We start from the raw sequence: 17533 nt of genomic DNA, 5'->3' as shown, positions 1-17533 counted from the left end.
TAAAGTAGAGAGCAGGGTATGAGAAGTACAGAGAGGTAAGAGTGGTCAGGTGCTGTGCTAAAATACACAAGCCTCTCAACTGGTCTGTGGAACGGCTGACAGCATTTACAACTCTCGAAGTCACAGTAGCAGTCACTCCTTGTTGGCTTTCTCATTTCTTCTAAATAACCCCACATCCTGGTTGGTCGACAAGCTCATCTGAGAAGGTGAGTTGAGTCATTTGAACTTGTGAAGTGCTCAGGCCTACCTCCAGGTAGCTGAGCCCAGCAAGGAGACCACACTGGCCCTCTCCCTGCAGAGGCTTTGCAAGAACAAGCAACAGACTGCCTGTCATTATATATAGGCTGTTAGCAAAAACTGAAGCCATTTGTGCACCTAGCAGGCCCTTAAAAGTCACTGAGCTTCATGTGGCAACATGAAGCATTCATGTATTCATTCGTTTCGACAAACATTAATTGTCAGCTGTGTCTGGAGTACTGGGACCTGAGGAAATTACAAACTTTAAATAAGACACTGTTTCTGCCTTCTTGGAGCTCAGCCTGATTGCGGAGATAAAACACTAACATTGATAATTATGACATTAATAGACAGCTATCTGTAATATTGCATCTGTGAAAAAGCTATTGTGTGAAAGAAGGATTATAATGGTTGAACTTGGCCTCAGGGTGCAGAACTGGGTTGAAGTTACAAAGACATATTTTGTCTTGATATAAGGAGAAACTTTATAATGGGCTCAGAAAGTAGTAGATTACCCACTACGAGCAAGAGTTAGGTGGTCCTTTGTAGGGGATGTTATAAAAAGAGTTCCTGTTTGGTTTAGGTTGAAGCAGATGGCCTCTGAGGTCCTTCCTACTTCTGAGATTCTGCTCTGAGGTGTCAAATTGTTACTGGCCAGGGGGATCTGGCAAAGTTTAGTTATAGGAGCATAATAGAAAGAGACACTCATGGCTCAGGAACAGTTTACCAAAAGCTGCACAGCATGCCATTGACAGAGCTGGGACTAGAACTCAGGTCTATTGCTGTCCAGACCAAGGTTCTTTCCACTTCATCATATTGCTACGATTTCTTAATATTGTACTACTTGTCTCCCAGGGTAATGCGAGCAGCTGAAGAAACAACATCAAACAACGTCTTTCCCTTCAAGATCGTTCATATCAGCAAGAAGCACCGAACCTGGTTCTTTTCAGCCTCCTCTGAAGATGAAAGAAAGGTGATTTTCAAGCAGTAGCTCAGATAAGAATGTCTCCCTGGTCCAAAGACAGCTCATAATCTGTAGAAGGAGAGAATTAAACTAGATCATTTCTAAAATCCTTTATAGAGCTCTGTCCTATGAGCCTACAAAGGTAAAATCAACTTAGCGGCCCTCCCTGAATAATCTGCTTCCAGGCTCCTCCTACAGCCAGTACTGAGTATTTAATCCATATTTATAACAAGAAGATCAATTGTGGTTTTTTTTCCTCCTTTCAGAGTTGGATGGCCCTGCTAAGGAAAGAAATAGGCCACTACCATGAGAAGAAGGAGCCATCATTAGATTTCAGGTATGTTGCTATTCAGTGACTATTTGGACAGTTTGGTCACATTCTTTCCAAAATGAAGCTTGTTGGAGCGCTTCTAAGCAAAGCTCCGTTTTGTCCTCTGTGTTTGTTGATTTAGCACACATTTAGAGGCTCCCTGTTGCATACAGAAGAAAATTCAGGCTTCTCTTCCTGGTCCTCACCCTGTGACTCCAGCCTGCTTTTTCAGCCTCATCTCACATTATTTTCCTTCACACGCTCTATGTTCCAGACAAACTAGACTAGGTTTTGCAGTGTGAGACTTGAATGGACTCAGACCTGAGTCTGAATCTTGCCTCCGTCTAGCTCTGTGACCTAGGACAAATCACTTAACCTAAAGAGGTTATGGCCTCAGTTTTCTTATCTGTAAAATGACATTTTTGAACCTTCAGTGGCCTTTAAGGTCACTTCCAGCTCCAAATCTATGATCCTATGGACTACTGATTAACTCTGCCCCCATTTCATTCAGCGCTCTGGCCTCTGTGCATTCGTATAGGCCATCTCCCTTGCCTGCAATACTTCCCTCCTCATCTCCACTTCTGGAGATCCTTCTCTTCCTTCAAGGATTAGGTCAATTGTTGCCTTCTGCAGGAAGTCTCCTCTGATTTCCTCTCTAGCTAAAAATGACCTCTTCCTCCTCAAATCTTCTGAGAATATTTTTTTTAATCTCTCCTTTTGCCCCTATTATACTTTGTCTCTGGAGAGAGATGTCCGTTTCAGGAATAGCCTTTTTCTACATTCTGCACAACAAATCAAGTATGTGTCACCTTCTCTGTAGTAGATACTAAGCTCTTTCAGGACAACTTTGTATCCCTTGTTCAAAGCCAAAAGGCCTGTTTGTAGCAGGTATTTAAAAGATACTTGTTGAGTTGAATTAAAGTAGTACTTGTGAGATCCTGTACTGGGCTCTGTGTGGGAAACAGATATGAGTGAGACACAGCACAGCTCCTGTCCTCAGAGATCTCCCTGTCTAGTGGGGGGGAAATGAAACAGAGACAAATAATTCTCATACCAAATAGAGTATAATATGGGACAGAAGTAGGAGTATAAGCAACATCCTCTGAGTTTTGAGGAGATCATTTCCATCTTGGGGAGATCCAGGAGGCTTTGTGAAATAGGTGGCATTTAAACTAGGTCCTTAACAATGAGATAGATTTCAACAGCTTGATACAGATCATGCAGAATGAAGTGCTCTCGTTTGGCTAAGCTTCATAGAGAAATAGTCTAAGAGGGGGCTGCAGACAAGAGATTGGAACCAAATTTTGAAAGGTTTTGAATACCACGCTAAGCAGTTTGGATTTTGTTCTCTAAGCCATGGGGAGCCATCAAAAGGCTTTTGAGCAAGAGAGTGAAAGCATTGGTAGGGTGATATATTAAGAATATAATACAAAACAAAAGAATACAATACAACAGTGACATGAAAGACGTCAACTGGTAAATTAGTTTATAGGGCAGTCATGGGATTTAGAGCTAAGGGTCATTTAATTCAACCCCTCCATTTTACAGATGGGGAAGCTGGTGGTTACATGAATTGACTTGCCCAAAGTCACATAGTAAGGGTTAGAGTCAGAATTCAGACCCATATCTCCTGACTTCTAATTCAAGGCTCTCTCCTCCAAATAGCATGCAAAATATTTGGGATATCACAGTCCAAAACTTCCCCTTGTCTGGGCCTGTAAACTCCTTGGGGTTGGAAACTGGCTTATGGGTGTGTATTAAATCCTTTGTCTTTCTTTTCTGCATGTAATTATTTAGCGACTCAAGTTCTGACACAGACAGCTTCTATGGCTCTGTGGAACGTCCCATCGATATCAGTTTATCCCCATATCCCACTGACAATGAAGGTGAGTCTTAGCACATTGTGTGCCTTTTCCGTCTGTGGAGTTTCCCACCCCCTATCCCTTTCTCTCCCTTACATGCTCTCTCCTGAACACCCTGAAATCCTCCTGAGCTCAGAGTTCTGGGCTCTCACCCCCTCCCCTGGAAGTATGTGTCTCCTGATCAAAGAAAGTGATCCTGTGTCCTCTGGCAACAGAGGGCAAAGAAGGAATGACCATTTCCTATACACATCTTCTTTTCCAACTGTGTACATGTGGGTGTGGGTGTGGGTGGGTGTATTTGCAAACTTCGTTTAGCTAGCATTTTAAAAACCGAACTCCCACTTAAAACTTTGATTAAAGTCCAACAGGCCAACTAGAAATTGACCTGATAAGGTTGTTTGCTCCTAGATAAAGCTTCTCTGCCTTAGAGAAATGAAGATTGCCTACCTCTGCACCTTTGTTTAAGGCTGTTCTTTATACCTAGAATGCCCTTTTCTCACCTGCCTACTATCACCTAGTGGGATCCTCCTTGTCTTTAAGGGCTCAGCTCTGGGAAGCCTTCCCTGAGCCTTCAGGCCCCAGGAAGTGAGTTCTCCTCCATCTGATCTCATAGCACTTTATATTTCTCTTATATTCACTTACCAAATCCTAATTTGTATTATATTCATTTGTATCCATGCTGTTTTTCTTTTACTAGACTTTTGGGTTTCTTGACAACAAGGATTGTGTCTGTCTTATCTTTGTGTCTTCCATGGGGGACTTGCACAGAATTGGTATTGAATAATTTTTTTTTTGACCATTTTTTAAAAAAATTATTTATTTAACATATTTAGTTTTCAGCATTGATTTTCACAAGAGTTTGAATTACAAATTTTCTCCCCATTTCTTCCCTCCCCCCCCACTCCAAGATGATGTATATTCTGGTTGCCCTGTTCCCCATTCAGCCCTCCCTTCTGTCACCCCACTCCCCTCCCATCCCCTTTTCCCTTCCTTTCTTGTAGGGCAAGATAAATTTCTACGCCCCATTGCCTGTGTATCTTATTTTCTAGTTGCATGCAAAAACTTTTTTTTTTTTGAACATCTGTTTTAAAAACTTTGAGTTCCAAATTCTCTCCCCTCTTCTCTTCCCACCCATCCTCCCTAAGAAGTCAAGCAATTCAACATAGGCCACATGTGTATCATTATGTATAACCCCTCCACAATACTCATGTTGTGAAAGACTAACTATATTTTGTTCCTTCCCAACTCATCCCCCTTTATTGAATTTTCTCCCTTGACCCTGTCCCCTTTCCAAAGTGTTTGTTTTTGATTACCTCTACCCCCATCTGCCTTCCCCTCCATCATCCCCCCCCTTTTTTTATATCTTCTTCCCTCTTCTTTCCTGTGGGGTAAGATACCCAATTGAGTATGTATGGTATTCCCTCCTCAGGCCAAATTTGATGAGAGCAAGAGTCACTCATTCCCTCCTCACCTGCCCTCCTCCCTCCTCCCACAGAACTGCTTCCTCTTGCCACCTTTATGCGAGATAATCCACCCCATTCTATCTCTCCCCATCTCCCTCTCTCCATATATTCCTCTCTCATCCCTTAATTTGATTTTATTTCTTTTAGATATCTTCCCTTCATCTTCAACTCACCCTGTGTCTGCGCGCTCTCTCTCTCTCTCTCTCTCTCTCTCTCTCTCTCTCTCTATATATATATATATATATATATATATATATATATGCACACATACATATATACATACATGCACATTCACTTATATATATGTATATATATACATAAACATATATATGCATATTCCTTTCAGCTACTATGATATTGAGGTCTCATGAATCATACACATCATCTTTCCATATAGGAATGTAAACAAAACAGTTCAACTTTAGTAAGTCCCTTATGATTTCTCTTTCTTGTTTACCTTTTCATGCTTCTCTTGATTCTTGTGTTTGAAAGTCACATTTTCTATTCAGCTCTGGTCTTTTCACTGAGAAAGCTTGAAAGTCCTCTATTTTATTTGAAAGTCCATATTTTGCCTTGGAGCATTATACTCAGTTTTGCTGGGTAGGTGATTCTAGGTTTTAATCCTAGCTCCGTTGAATAATTTTTTTTAAAATTTTCTTCCCTTCATGCTCATATAAACAGACTATGAACATGATGATGACGATGACTCCTACATGGAGCCAGATACCCCAGACTCTGCAAAAGTTGAAGGTAGGTATTAACCTGGTTTTTTCATAAACATCTTAAATGACCATTATTCTTGTGAACATTGTAGTGAGGTTTGTGTGAAGTGTTGAGAGGGGCGGGGTGTGTGAGAACATTAGCATGGTGTGTGACTTGTGGTGTAGTAGAAAATGTACTGGATTTTCAGGGTTCAGGGACCTGGGCTTTAGCCCCCTTTCTGCCTGTGTGACTTTGGGGAAATCACACTGACCCTGGGCCTTGGTGTGTTCATCTATAGAATGGGGGGTTATAGTGAGATATCTTGTAAAATGTAATTATCCTGTGATCTGTAGACAGGTTCCCTCTCCTCTCTGGCCTTCAGGTTTCTTTTCAGTTAACCAAGTAGGGAGGGATAGTGGATCTCTAAAGTCCATTAAGCTTTCTCCCAACTCTGTTAGTCTAAGTAGTTTGGCACAAATATAAAATGGGGTAATGATAGCACCCGCCTTACAAGTTTGTTAGGGATCAGTAAGATAAAGCACCCTGCAAACCTTATAGTGCTATATAAATATTAGCTGTCATCATTATTAGCCTTCAAACCTGCCAAGTTAAGGCTATTATATAGAGATATGTATGTATGTGTCTGTGTGTGTTCCTCCAGCCAAACTAGCCCCCAGATATACTCAGTCCTCTCACACCGATCTTTGCTCATGCTGTCCCTTATGCCTGAGATGTCTCTCCTTGTGCTTTCACTCTTTGAATCCCTACCCATCCTCTAAACTAAAGCCCAATTCAAATGCCACTGCCTCTGGGAAGCCTTCCTTGATACAGTGTCCCTAGCTTGTATCGGTCTGCTCAGACATCTTAGTAGCCCTTTGTTTTGGACCACCATTAATGTACTTATATGTTGTTGCATATCATAGTTATCCATGTGTCTTATCCACTGTACCAGACTTTAAGCCTCACGAGAATAGACTATGTCCTATGTAAACTTTGTATCTCCTTCAAGAAGGGTTTGAATTTGTTGAATTTGTAGAATCATAGATTTCGCTTTGGAAAGGACCTTGTAGGTCACACAGATAGTAAATGGCAGGGCTGTGGTTCAAACCAAGTCTTCCAACTTCTAATCCAATGCCCTTTTTACTATAGCACCTTGAGTAAACCAGTCACATTCTTTTGAAGGGTGTTTGCTTTTTACTTTGCAGATATCATGATTCACCCACCAACTTACCCCCCACCTCCTATCCCTACTCCAAGAAAACCAACCTACTCAGAAACACAGCGGTCACACTCCTTTTCCAGCAAGGGCTCCACACCTCTCCATCCTCCCCCACCTCCCAAAAGAGGCCTGCCGGAAATCAATCCTGAGGACCTGAAAAGAGAAGTGATCTCTTCTTGGAGACCAGAGCCCATTCTGAAAGTGCCCTCTCCCAGTAGGAGACAAAGTGATCCACCCCTGGGAAATCTACCTCCTATGCCCAGTTTCAGAAAACCAGCTTCTCCGGAGGTCGTATCTGTCAGTCATCTTGTGAATACCTCCAAAAGCTGTGACAAGTTAAAATCTATCCACCTGTCTCCTCGAGGATCACTTCAAGGATCACCTCTGGCTGAGCCCCCTCCAATCCCAGCCAACAAACCCAAGCTGATAAAGGTGGGAGAGTTACAGCCTATAAAAGAAGCTATCAAACCCGGACTGTTTGTGCCCCCTGTGACACCCAAACCACCAGCCTTGGCACCTAAACACCCCATGCCTGGGCCACCAGCCTTGGCACCTAAACACTCTGTACCTGAACTGAAGCCCAGAACTGAAAAACCTTCACTTCCCCAACTACAGTAAGTCTGAGCCCCTCTGAATTGAAGGCTTAGCCCTTCGCTGGAAATTGTCACCTTTCAGTCAAAACTGGAGAGATGTAGTCTTTTCAGGTCTGATGTTTTCAATGTGAAATCTTTTTCCGACCATTACTAATTCTCTTATCATATTGTGGGGAGGGGGCAGGTGGGAAGGGTGCACCATGATTAACCTAAATTTTATGAATCCTTAGCATCTATGGATATAATTGGGTCTTTTTGAAAGAATTAGTATTACCATTATTTAATTTCTAATCAGAAAAATGTAAAAGATGCTAATATTTGGTATCTGGAAGCCTATTAGAAACACTTCTTATGTCGTAGGCATTTTTAGTTATTGGAAATAATATTATTAATTTAACTAATTTTTAATTAATGGAACAGATTCCAGAAATAATTGTGATCCATAATGATAATGCCTTTTGTTTGTATGTAGACATTGTGGAGTGTTGGACTAAAAGCCACTTCTGGCATGACTGTGTGGCCTTGGCCAAACCACTTAACCCCTCAATACCCCAAGCAGCTCTGAGGCTTTGAGTTGCAGACAAGGTGCTGATCCAGCCTACAGTGGCAGAAGGGGCTTCCATACTGAGCATTCTCCACATTAATGAAATGACAAGTCTGTGCTGAAAAAAACTAGACTAAGTGCTGAGCGTTAGTATAATGTCTTAATTTAATGAATTCAGCCTTCCAAAAACAATTGCTTATATTTACCATAAAGAGAGCTTTAGGACTCTCCTGCTTTAGTTAATAGTCATCTAGAAACATAACTCCCCACCACAATCACCACCAAGAAGTTGGTTGGTTCTCTCATAGCCCCACCGAACTTAGCATAGTGAAGACATGTGTTTGCAAAGGGCTTTATGGCTTACAGATTTCCCAGTAGAGTACAAGTTCTGACAGGTTCCGCCTAGCTGAAAAGACTCAGTTATGGATCCAGGAGCACACCTATCTTTCAGGGATCAGCCTACCTAAATTCAGAGAGGCTCACTATGGCTACTGGCAATAAGTTGTTTATTGCCAGAGCAACTCACAAAAACTGTCCCCTGATGTTGTAGAAGGGTTATGATCTGCCTGAGTGGACCCACTCTGACAAAAATCACAGATCTTTGAAGTACAAGGTAGGTTTATAGTTTACAAAGTTCTGTCCCCGCAGTAATTCCTCAAAGAACATCCAAGCATCTTCATTTTACAGGTGAGGAAAAAGGTTCAGGAAATTAAAGTGACTTGCCCAAGATTACATAGCTAGTAAGTGGACAGCCAGTGGAACACAAGATCACAGAATCACTGAGAATAAGAGCAGTCAGGGACCTTAAAGACGTTCTTTTTTCAACTCCCTTATTTGTACCAATGAGGCCCACAACTGAGGCCCACAGTGGTCAGTGTTTGAATTGGGACTCCCAGGGAGCCTCATGCAGAATTTCAAAACTGGAAGAAAACCCAATGCTGATCTAAGTCTTATTCAAACTCAAGTGCTTCTGACTCCAAGTGTTCTTTCCACCCCACAACACTGCCTTTTCTGGTGCCTGTTTGATCCTAACGAGTTTGGCCTCTAGCTGACGTTTGTTGTTTTTGTTTTGTTTTCCCAATCAAAGTAATTTACCAACCCTGTCTATTAAGGAGTGGAGGGATTGCTACTTAAATTGGTAGAGGGAGCCTGTATACCTAGTAGAGGCACAGGAGAGAATGGAATCCATGGCCCCCATAGCCAAAGCCTATTGCACTTCCTGAAATTGCGCCATGATTGATTGCATTCAAAATAGTGTGATTTGAATTCAAGTTTCAACAGCAAATCTTTTTATTTCCCTTAGTAGTATTAATAATAGGAAGCATTTATATGGTGCTTTTTTTTTCTTGCAAGGGGGAGGGCAGGGCAATTGGGGTTAAGTGACTTGTCCAAGGTCACACAGCTAGTAAGTGCATCAAGTGTCTGAGGTCACATTGGAACCCAGGTCCTCCTGACTCCAGGGCAGGTGCTCTAAGCACTGTGCCACCTAACTACCCTTATATAGTGCTTTAAGGTTTCCAAATATTACCTCATTTTATTCTCACAACAAACCTGGAAGGTACAGGAGCTATCATTATCTCCATTTTATAGATAAGGAAACTGAGGCAGACAGGTTAAAAATTACTTAACCAGGGTCACACAGCTAGTAAGTGTCTGAGGCCAGATTTGAACTTGAGTCTTCATGACTCCCATGTTGGGTGTTCTCTCCACTGTACCACCTACTTGCCTCCAAACAGTTTACATTGGGTTGGCTTCCAGCACATATTTAGAGAAGAAGGAAAATGTTTTCTTTGCAAGCAGCACTGTTTGGAAGAGGACATTTACCTTGGCGTATTGACTCTAAGGGCTCAATAGCACAGGTGCCAGGAATATAATGTGCCATCTCAGAACTCAGTGAAGACTCTTGCTCTGGGAGGTAGTATGGGAGGAGAGGAAAAAACACTGGGAGACCCGGGTTCTCGTCCCCAGGCTGCCATGACATTGCTGTGTGATCTTTCCGAATGAGAGGAGGGTTGAACCAGAAACTAGATCATCTCTATAGACCCTTCCAGCTCGGGCATCCTACAAGTGCACTTGTTGGGGAGAGAGTTAGCTCTACTCACCAGCAGTTTTCACAGTTTAACTTCTTCTTTCCAGGAGATCCCCACCAGATGGGCAGAGTTTCAGAAGCTTTTCCTTTGAGAAACCTTTACTCTCAACCAAGTTAGATACCAGCTGCGAGGATTCAGACGAAGACTATGAAAAGGTACAGTTTATTCGTGAAAGGAAGGGAACAGCACTCCCAGCAGTGGGGCGGGGCCAGAAATGGTACCTGGGCTGGATAGAATGGGATGAAGAAGGATGAGTAGTCCAGTTTAGCAAGTTCGAGAGATTAATATGATAGGGAGTTATGTGAGATAAGGCTACAAAGGTAAAGTAGTCTCAGATCAGGGAGAGTCTTGAATGTCAGCCTAAAGAATTTAAACTTCATTCTGAGGACAGCTGGGAGACATTGAAAGTTATCAAGCAGGATAATAATGCAATCAGAGCTGTGCATTAGAAGATTACTCTGTTTTGCCTGCCCTCTTATCCAAAGGGAAATTTTACCATCTCTGTTCATACAGTGGATAGAGGAGCAGAGAAAGTCTTGAAAATGAGATTTCTAAATAAACAACGTGTGTGTGTGTGTGTGTGTGTGGGTGCGCATGTGCGCACGCGTGTGCACACAAACACATACACATGCAACTGTGTTCACTCAAACATTTAGGCACCTATTTTGTGCAGGTACTTAGCTAAGCACTGAAGGAGATATAAAGATGAATCAGACACACTTCCTACCCTAATGGAACTTACACGCTCGTATAGAAAATAAGACCAAGACACAATAATACAAAATAGAACATCGTCGTCTAAAAGAGATATGAACAAGATGTTAGGAAAATTCAAGGAAGGGAGAGATCCAGTTTGGAGAGTCTGGGAACGGTTCGTTAAGAAATTGGTTCCTTTAGCAGTTAGTCATAAGGTGGTACTCCAGTGATTGATGGTGTAGGGAGGAGCAGCCAGAGGAAAGCATTTACCGCTAAATGGACAAGTCCCAAGTGTTTGAGCATGGGTTTCCGAATTCTGTCATCAGTGTGCATTCATTTGAGAAAACATTATCCAAATAGTTATTAAGCTTCCATTGTGTGCAGAGCATTGTATGAAGCATTGGGGGAAATACAAAATTTTTAAAAGTCATGATGGAGATTTCCATGAAGTTCTCAGTCTAGTAGGAATATGAGATATAAACACAAATACCAGTAATGCAGAATCTCATGTGATAAATGCATCAGAGAAATACAGAACATGAGGACCAAGGGGGAGGTTGTTATCAACAATGTGGATGTGTTTAAATGTGTGCACATACTAAGGCACTGTATACATCGCTTTCCTCTTTCTTCCAGGTGCCTCTGCCTAACTCCATCTTTGTCAACACCACTGAATCCTATGAAGTGGAAAAGTATGCTTAATTCCAGTTATTATATTTAAAAGGCTTTGGTGTGGGACACTTGTCTTTTGGGCAGAAATAAGAAGAATGGGCGCAGGTTATAAGGAACCCAATTTGTAGTTAACATATGAAAGAATTTCCAAACAATTAGAGTTGTCTGAAAGTGGACATGACTGCCTTGTTGGGTTAGTTCTCCATTGCTGTGGGGTCTTCAAGCAGAGGCTGATTAACCACTTGTTGGATATAGTTGGATCATAGATTTAGAGATGAAAGAGACGTTTAAGGCCATTTAACCTGATCTCATTTTACAGTAGAGGGCACTGAGGCTCAGAAAGGTGAAGGGAACTTGTTCAAGGTCATTCAGGTGATAGGTGATAGAACTACAACATGAACCCAGATCCCCTGACTTCAAATCCCACATTCTTTACACTGTGTTTGGTTGCCAGGGATAGAAGGGATTCATGAAGGATCAGGTATAGTTTCCACTAGCTGGGCCCCTAGGGTCCCTTCCAATGCTGGAGCGCTATCATTTCTTTTTGGAAAGAAAAACAGATGGCAATTCCACAAACTCCTTTTTTTTTTCCAGAGGAAACTCTGGTGGGAAGCAATTTCCTAGCTGAGATTAGGAAATGGGGTGATGCCATTATCATGGAAACCAACTCAACTTTTAAAATAATATTTGTTAAGTTCCAGATATACCTGGTTCAAAAAAAAAAAAACTAACAAGTAAAGGTATTAAATACCAACTGCGGTACTATTTGAAAATGTTATGGTGGCATTTATTAGGGTGGGCCTCCAGCCTGTCTCCTCAGCTTTAGCAATTCAGTGCAAGGAAGTGTTCAATGAAGTGCTTACAGTTACTATCTTCTGTTTTAGCATGTTTAAAGCCACTGATCCTAGGGGACAGCCGCAAGACGGACTCTACTGTATTAGGAATTCTTCAAAGACAGGAAAGGTAACTTGTCACAGACAACTGTCAATTCAATATATTCATTCATTCAACCAACATTTATTAAATACATGCTACGTTCAGAGACCTGTGCCTAGACCTTGGGGAGATGCAAAGACAAATAAGACATAGTCTGTACCTCTTCAAGATAGCCTAATAATTTTAATATCCAACATTTACAGGTCACAATATCGCTGTGAAGGCAGATAGCATGAGTTGTCCCTATTTTACAGATGGGGAAATTGAGATTCTTAGAAGTTAATCTAATAGAACAGATAATATTGATACGATTATTGGTATCAGTGATAATATTCATAATAAGGCAATGAGCTTTCCCCCTTACCTGCTAGGAGTAAAAACAGTTTTCTGTAAAGTAATTTCCAGTGACCCAGCCATCCAGGCTTTAGCCAGTGTAAAAAGAAAAATGAGGAACAAAGTTGGCAGGGTATGTTGGGGCAGTGGGCAGAGATCTCAGTCTTTGCCTCTTCTCTGTGCCAGCCTCAAAGGCTAGAACGTAGAATCTCAGAGCTGAAGAGTGATCATGTGGATTATCTCATCCAAACCCTTCCCTTGACAAGTAAAAAGACTGAGCCCTGGACCCCTCATATTCTAATTGTACATGTTGGCATTTGCTACTCAGATGGCAAGGGGCACTTAATTTCCTATAACCTTTGTGCCTTTATTTCTTAAATTGGAGGGAGTACTGGCAGTAATTCAGGGATGTTTTAAGGAAAACACTTTGCAAGTTCTCTACAAATAGGAATTGTTCGGTGTTCTATCCAAGGTTACACAAAGTAAGGAAAGTAGACAGCAGAGCACCCACCTTCTCTAATATTTCTCCTGCCCTTTATCCTGGCCTGTTCCTCCTACAAACCCCACAGTCCCAGTGGACAAATTGGTCTCTGTAGGACTTACATGAACTGACTTTTTGGTGATCCTTTTTTTCTTTCCATCTTAAATCCAGGTTTTAGTTGTGTGGGATGAAGCCTTTAACAAAGTGAGAAACTACCGGATCTTTGAAAAGGTGAGAGATGTTGTTCACAAGCCTTGAGATTTCAAGGCCTCTTGTTTCCTGTGATCAGGCTTTAAGCAAGAGCTATTGGTCTGATTGTGCTGGGGATTGGAGAAGATCTTACAGCAGAAATCACTTGTGTTTTGGCTTTTCTCCTTACTGGGCTGTCTCACACCAGTGGTGTCTCATCTCATACCCATTATGTCCACATAGATCTACTAGGTACCCTTAGAACCCCTCCCCATTTTAGAGCTTAAGGAAGCTGAAGCAGAAGGGAGCACTGGTCTACCCTAAATCACATGGCTATCAAGCCAGAATAAAAACTCTGGTGTCTGGGCTCCCGCTAGAACTGAGGAAGGAAGTCCTTGGGATTGGTGCTACGAAGGTGACCCTGGGGTAGCTTTTAGAATTGAAGGAGAGAAAGTATCCTGGACTCTCTGCTGTTATTAACATATTCTTTTTTTCTTTCTCCTTTCCCCTCTTTGTCCCTCTCTTCCTCCTTTCTCTTCTTCCCTCCTCTTCTCTTTTGGCCCCATAGAGATTCCAGGCTAGGAAACCTTATTCCCCCATTCCTATTCCATTTCCTTTCATCTACTCCCCCTTTGTGACATTACTTTCCTCCTTTCCTTGGCTCTTCCCTCTTCCTCCCTTTTCATCCTTTCCTCTCCTTTTTTCCCTTCCAACCATGCCTCAAGCCTGCCCATGACAGGCAATGCTTCATCCATAGCTAAAGCTTTTTTAAAAAGAGCTTTCTAAGCCAGCCCTAAACTAATGCTTCCCCCAAGGCCTTTGGGTAGATTGGAGGGATAATCTTGTGAATGGTTGTCTAGGCCAAGAAATAAAGGGGAAGGAAATGTTTTTCGATTCCAGAGATGAACATTGTCTTTGTTCTTATCCTAGGACTCCAGATTTTACCTTGAGGGAGAGCTTTTGTTTGTGAGCATCGGAAGCCTGGTTGAGCACTATTACACCCATGTCCTGCCTGGACACAAGAGCCTCCTTCTTCAGCATCCTTATGGCTACTCAGGGCCCAGGTGACACCTGCCTGACCTAGTGATTTGGTGCGATAATTGAACCTGGAGAGAGAAGGAGGAAAGAAAGACTTGGCTGGCTGGTCTTGACTTTCATTGACAGCTGCCCACTCAACCTGGGTCCTTGATTTCATCTGTCCTGCATGTTATTCTGAACCTGTGTTGTAGCCCTGCTGTGTTCCTCCCAGAGGCAGGTGGATTTGGTTCACTCTCCACCTTTCTTCCATTGACTCTTCCCCTCCCCCCACCAAGAGTGAATGCATTCATCATGAAAAAGCACATCCTCAACCCCATTTACCAAGGAGTTCTTAAAGGACTTCCCTGGTGGCTAAACTGGAGAGACCAATGACAATATTGGAAAGGGTCGCTATGGAAATGGGCAAAGGTACTTTTACGGATCAGGGCACAGGCTACTGTGTCTCAAAGAGCTGCTGAGTGACCTTAAGCTTGAGAAGTCTCAGCAGTAGTTACAGAGCTAATGACTTAAGGCAGCCAGGCTGCGGTGGGAAGAGCATGGAGCCTGGAGTTCAAATCCAACCTCAGACACTTAGTATCTGTGTGACCTTAGGCAAGTCACTTAATCAGTTTGCCTCAGTTTCCTCATCTGTAAAATGGGGATGATAATAATAGCACCTACCTCCCAGGGTTGTTGCGAGGATCAAATGTCATAATAATTATAAAGCACTTAGCACGGTGCCTGGCACATAGTAGGCACTCTATAAATGCTAGCTATTATTATTAATGTATTGTTTTAAATTGTATTGGACAAGTAAAACTGTATTAAACTCGTGTTTCAAGCAAGAAACATTTCAAAGTGACCTCACACAGACTCCCCTCCTCCTTTTCCCTGCTGGCCAGGATTACATGCACAAGCAACAAAATGAACTGAGACTATTGGTGAAAACAAGCCTTCTTCTGCCCATGGGCCAGTCATAAGGAGCAGCAAGAGAAGAGAAACCCACCTGGAGAAGTGGTAGAGATCCTTACTAGGGATGAGCATGGCAATGGACTATTTGAAAGGGAAACTGTTACAAGGCTTTCTGTCCTGGGCAAAGATTCCATCTGACACTTATTTCTCTCTGGGCTTGTGTGCAAAATGTTTTCCTGCTCTTCAACCTCTCAATTGCCACCTTGAAAGGTGTCATCAGGAAGCTGCTCTTCATTGCACAAAGTCCCATACTGAGCCCACCTTTCACCCTAGACTCTTGGGCATGTGTACATCAACAGCAAGCCAACCAAAAGACTTGTTCTTGTGTGACCCATGAGACATTGACCCTTTTGTTCCAGTTGTGGTTTGATTAAAAACAAATGGGAACTTGGTGCCAAGAGAAGGAGGAAACTCTAAGCCCGAGACATTAGAAGTTTGCATTGCAGCAGACTTTTTTTTTCCTCTGGGGACAATTAACTTGGCATGGAATGTTTGTCCTTTGATATTCCTCCTGTGCTAACGCTAAACCCTAATTAAAGAGGGACTCTGATGGTAACTAATAAAACAGAACTAGAAACATTCCAGATCACACAGGATTGACCAGCCCTATCAGGAATGGGCTCTGAGTCCAAATTGTGAATTCTGCTTCGTTCCATATTGCGTAGGGATAGGGGCTTGCATGTTTCTCTTGCTTTCTGGGATTCATACACTTCCTGTCAGTGCTCCCAAGTAACTGAAAAGATGATGTTCAATCACAGAATTTCAGCATTAGAACCTCAGAAGTCATCCACCCATCTAGTCCAGTCCTCTCTGTGATTCCACTTGAACTCCAGTGCTGATAACTCGTTGCCTTACAAAACATCCTATTCTGTGACTGGATAGGAATTGCTTCCTTCTCTCAAGGTAGATTATGACTGCCCCGAGAGGAATTGCCAGGAGGCAGATTTCTGCTTAGTCTGAGGAAGAACTTCATAATCACCTTTCCTAATCTCCCAACTACTAGTGCCTTCTTCCTCCTCCCAAATCATCTTGTATCTATTTTACCTAGTCCTATGTATGTATGTATTTCTCCTCCAGATGGACTGTAAGTTTCTTGAGGGCAGAGATTATTTCATTTTTCATCTTTGTATCCCCCAGTGCCTGGCACAGTGTCTGGCACACAGTGGTTACTTGTTAATTGATTCTGGTTTAGTATAAGGAAGAACTTTCTAACAAAGCTGGCTGACAGTGAATTAGACTATCTTATAAGGCAGTGAGTTCCCCATCATTGGAAGTATTTAATTGGGATGTTGAAGAATAAGATTCATAACTTAGGTCTGAGTTGGATTAAATGACCTGTAGGATCCTTCCTGGCTTGGAAATTCTGTTATTCGATAACTCTCTGTGCTGTGTGTTGCCTTTGCAAGGGCTACAGGTGTCCCTAGCATAATTTTAAAGAGCAAAATATAAAAGTTCTTTCCTCCTGACTTCACTGCAGTTCCTAGAAGCCCTGTTTTCAAAGCCCACTGATGAGGTTGTGATTTCCATCTCATTTTTCCAAGCAAAAAGACTATATTGGACTCTCCTGCACATCCTCCTCCCCTATCAAATCTCCAGGCTGACAGTTCAGCCTGTCCTACCAGCCAAAGGAAGGCCTCAGAAGGGGCAAGAGCCAATTAATGAGTCATTCGAGAGGGATCAGCTCCAGAGCAATGTGGGAAACGCCTGTGTTCCCAGGGGCAATGTGCCCTCTGGAACGGACAGCAGTAGGGGGTGGGGGAGGCCTGGGAGTGAGGCAAGAGTCTGGAGTGAAAGGACCTCACTGCAGCTGACTCTCATTCCCTAAGAGAAACAATGGAGGAGACAGCCAAGAAGGCTTGGCCTTTCTTCCCTGGGCTTTTTTTTTTGTTTCCACCATGGATGACATTCAACATCTCCATCTTCCAATTAATGGGGCAAATCAGTACCCACGTGATTCCCGCCCCGCCCCCACCCCACCCCCTGCATTTCCATTAAGCTGTTGTTTTGTCCTCATCCTTTGGGTGTAGTGATAGCAACTGCTCTACAGGAGGAGATGGAGTGGTGCAGGACAAATAGTTTGGAGACCAAGACCTGACCTCCGCCGCTAAATACCTGTGTGATGTTGGGCAAGTCAGCCCCTTGCCAGGGCCTTGGTGACTGAATGGTCTAAGGCTCCTGTTTGTCATCATCTATGTTCTAAGGCCTCTTCTCGCCATGATGCTGTTTTACATTTTAAGATCACTTTCAGCCCTT

The 17533-nt window shown here is 42.6% G+C and overlaps 1 protein-coding gene across 2 annotated transcripts in view; it reads left to right on the top strand.

The window, feature by feature from the left end:
• Positions 1 to 16936, top strand: part of SH3BP2 (SH3 domain binding protein 2) — a 108360-nt gene extending 91424 nt beyond the window's left edge. Inside the window, exons 4-13 of one of the 2 annotated variants that reach the window (XM_036763533.1) lie at positions 1093 to 1210; positions 1468 to 1538; positions 3309 to 3397; positions 5518 to 5586; positions 6744 to 7371; positions 10031 to 10139; positions 11317 to 11372; positions 12237 to 12315; positions 13274 to 13333; positions 14222 to 16936. In XM_036763533.1, the coding sequence (XP_036619428.1) occupies positions 1093 to 1210; positions 1468 to 1538; positions 3309 to 3397; positions 5518 to 5586; positions 6744 to 7371; positions 10031 to 10139; positions 11317 to 11372; positions 12237 to 12315; positions 13274 to 13333; positions 14222 to 14359 (1417 nt within the window). In that variant the 3' untranslated portion in view covers positions 14360 to 16936. The remainder of the gene's footprint in view (positions 1 to 1092; positions 1211 to 1467; positions 1539 to 3308; positions 3398 to 5517; positions 5587 to 6743; positions 7372 to 10030; positions 10140 to 11316; positions 11373 to 12236; positions 12316 to 13273; positions 13334 to 14221) is intronic. The other variant, XM_036763534.1, reaches the window with a different exon arrangement.
• Positions 16937 to 17533: the final 597 nt, after the last annotated feature.

This window comes from Trichosurus vulpecula, chromosome 6, assembly GCF_011100635.1.
Source record: "Trichosurus vulpecula isolate mTriVul1 chromosome 6, mTriVul1.pri, whole genome shotgun sequence".
NCBI classification, from domain to species: Eukaryota; Metazoa; Chordata; class Mammalia; order Diprotodontia; family Phalangeridae; genus Trichosurus; species Trichosurus vulpecula.
The sequence above is the reverse complement of the archived record's forward strand: the minus strand, read 5'-3'. Positions and strand labels throughout refer to the sequence as shown.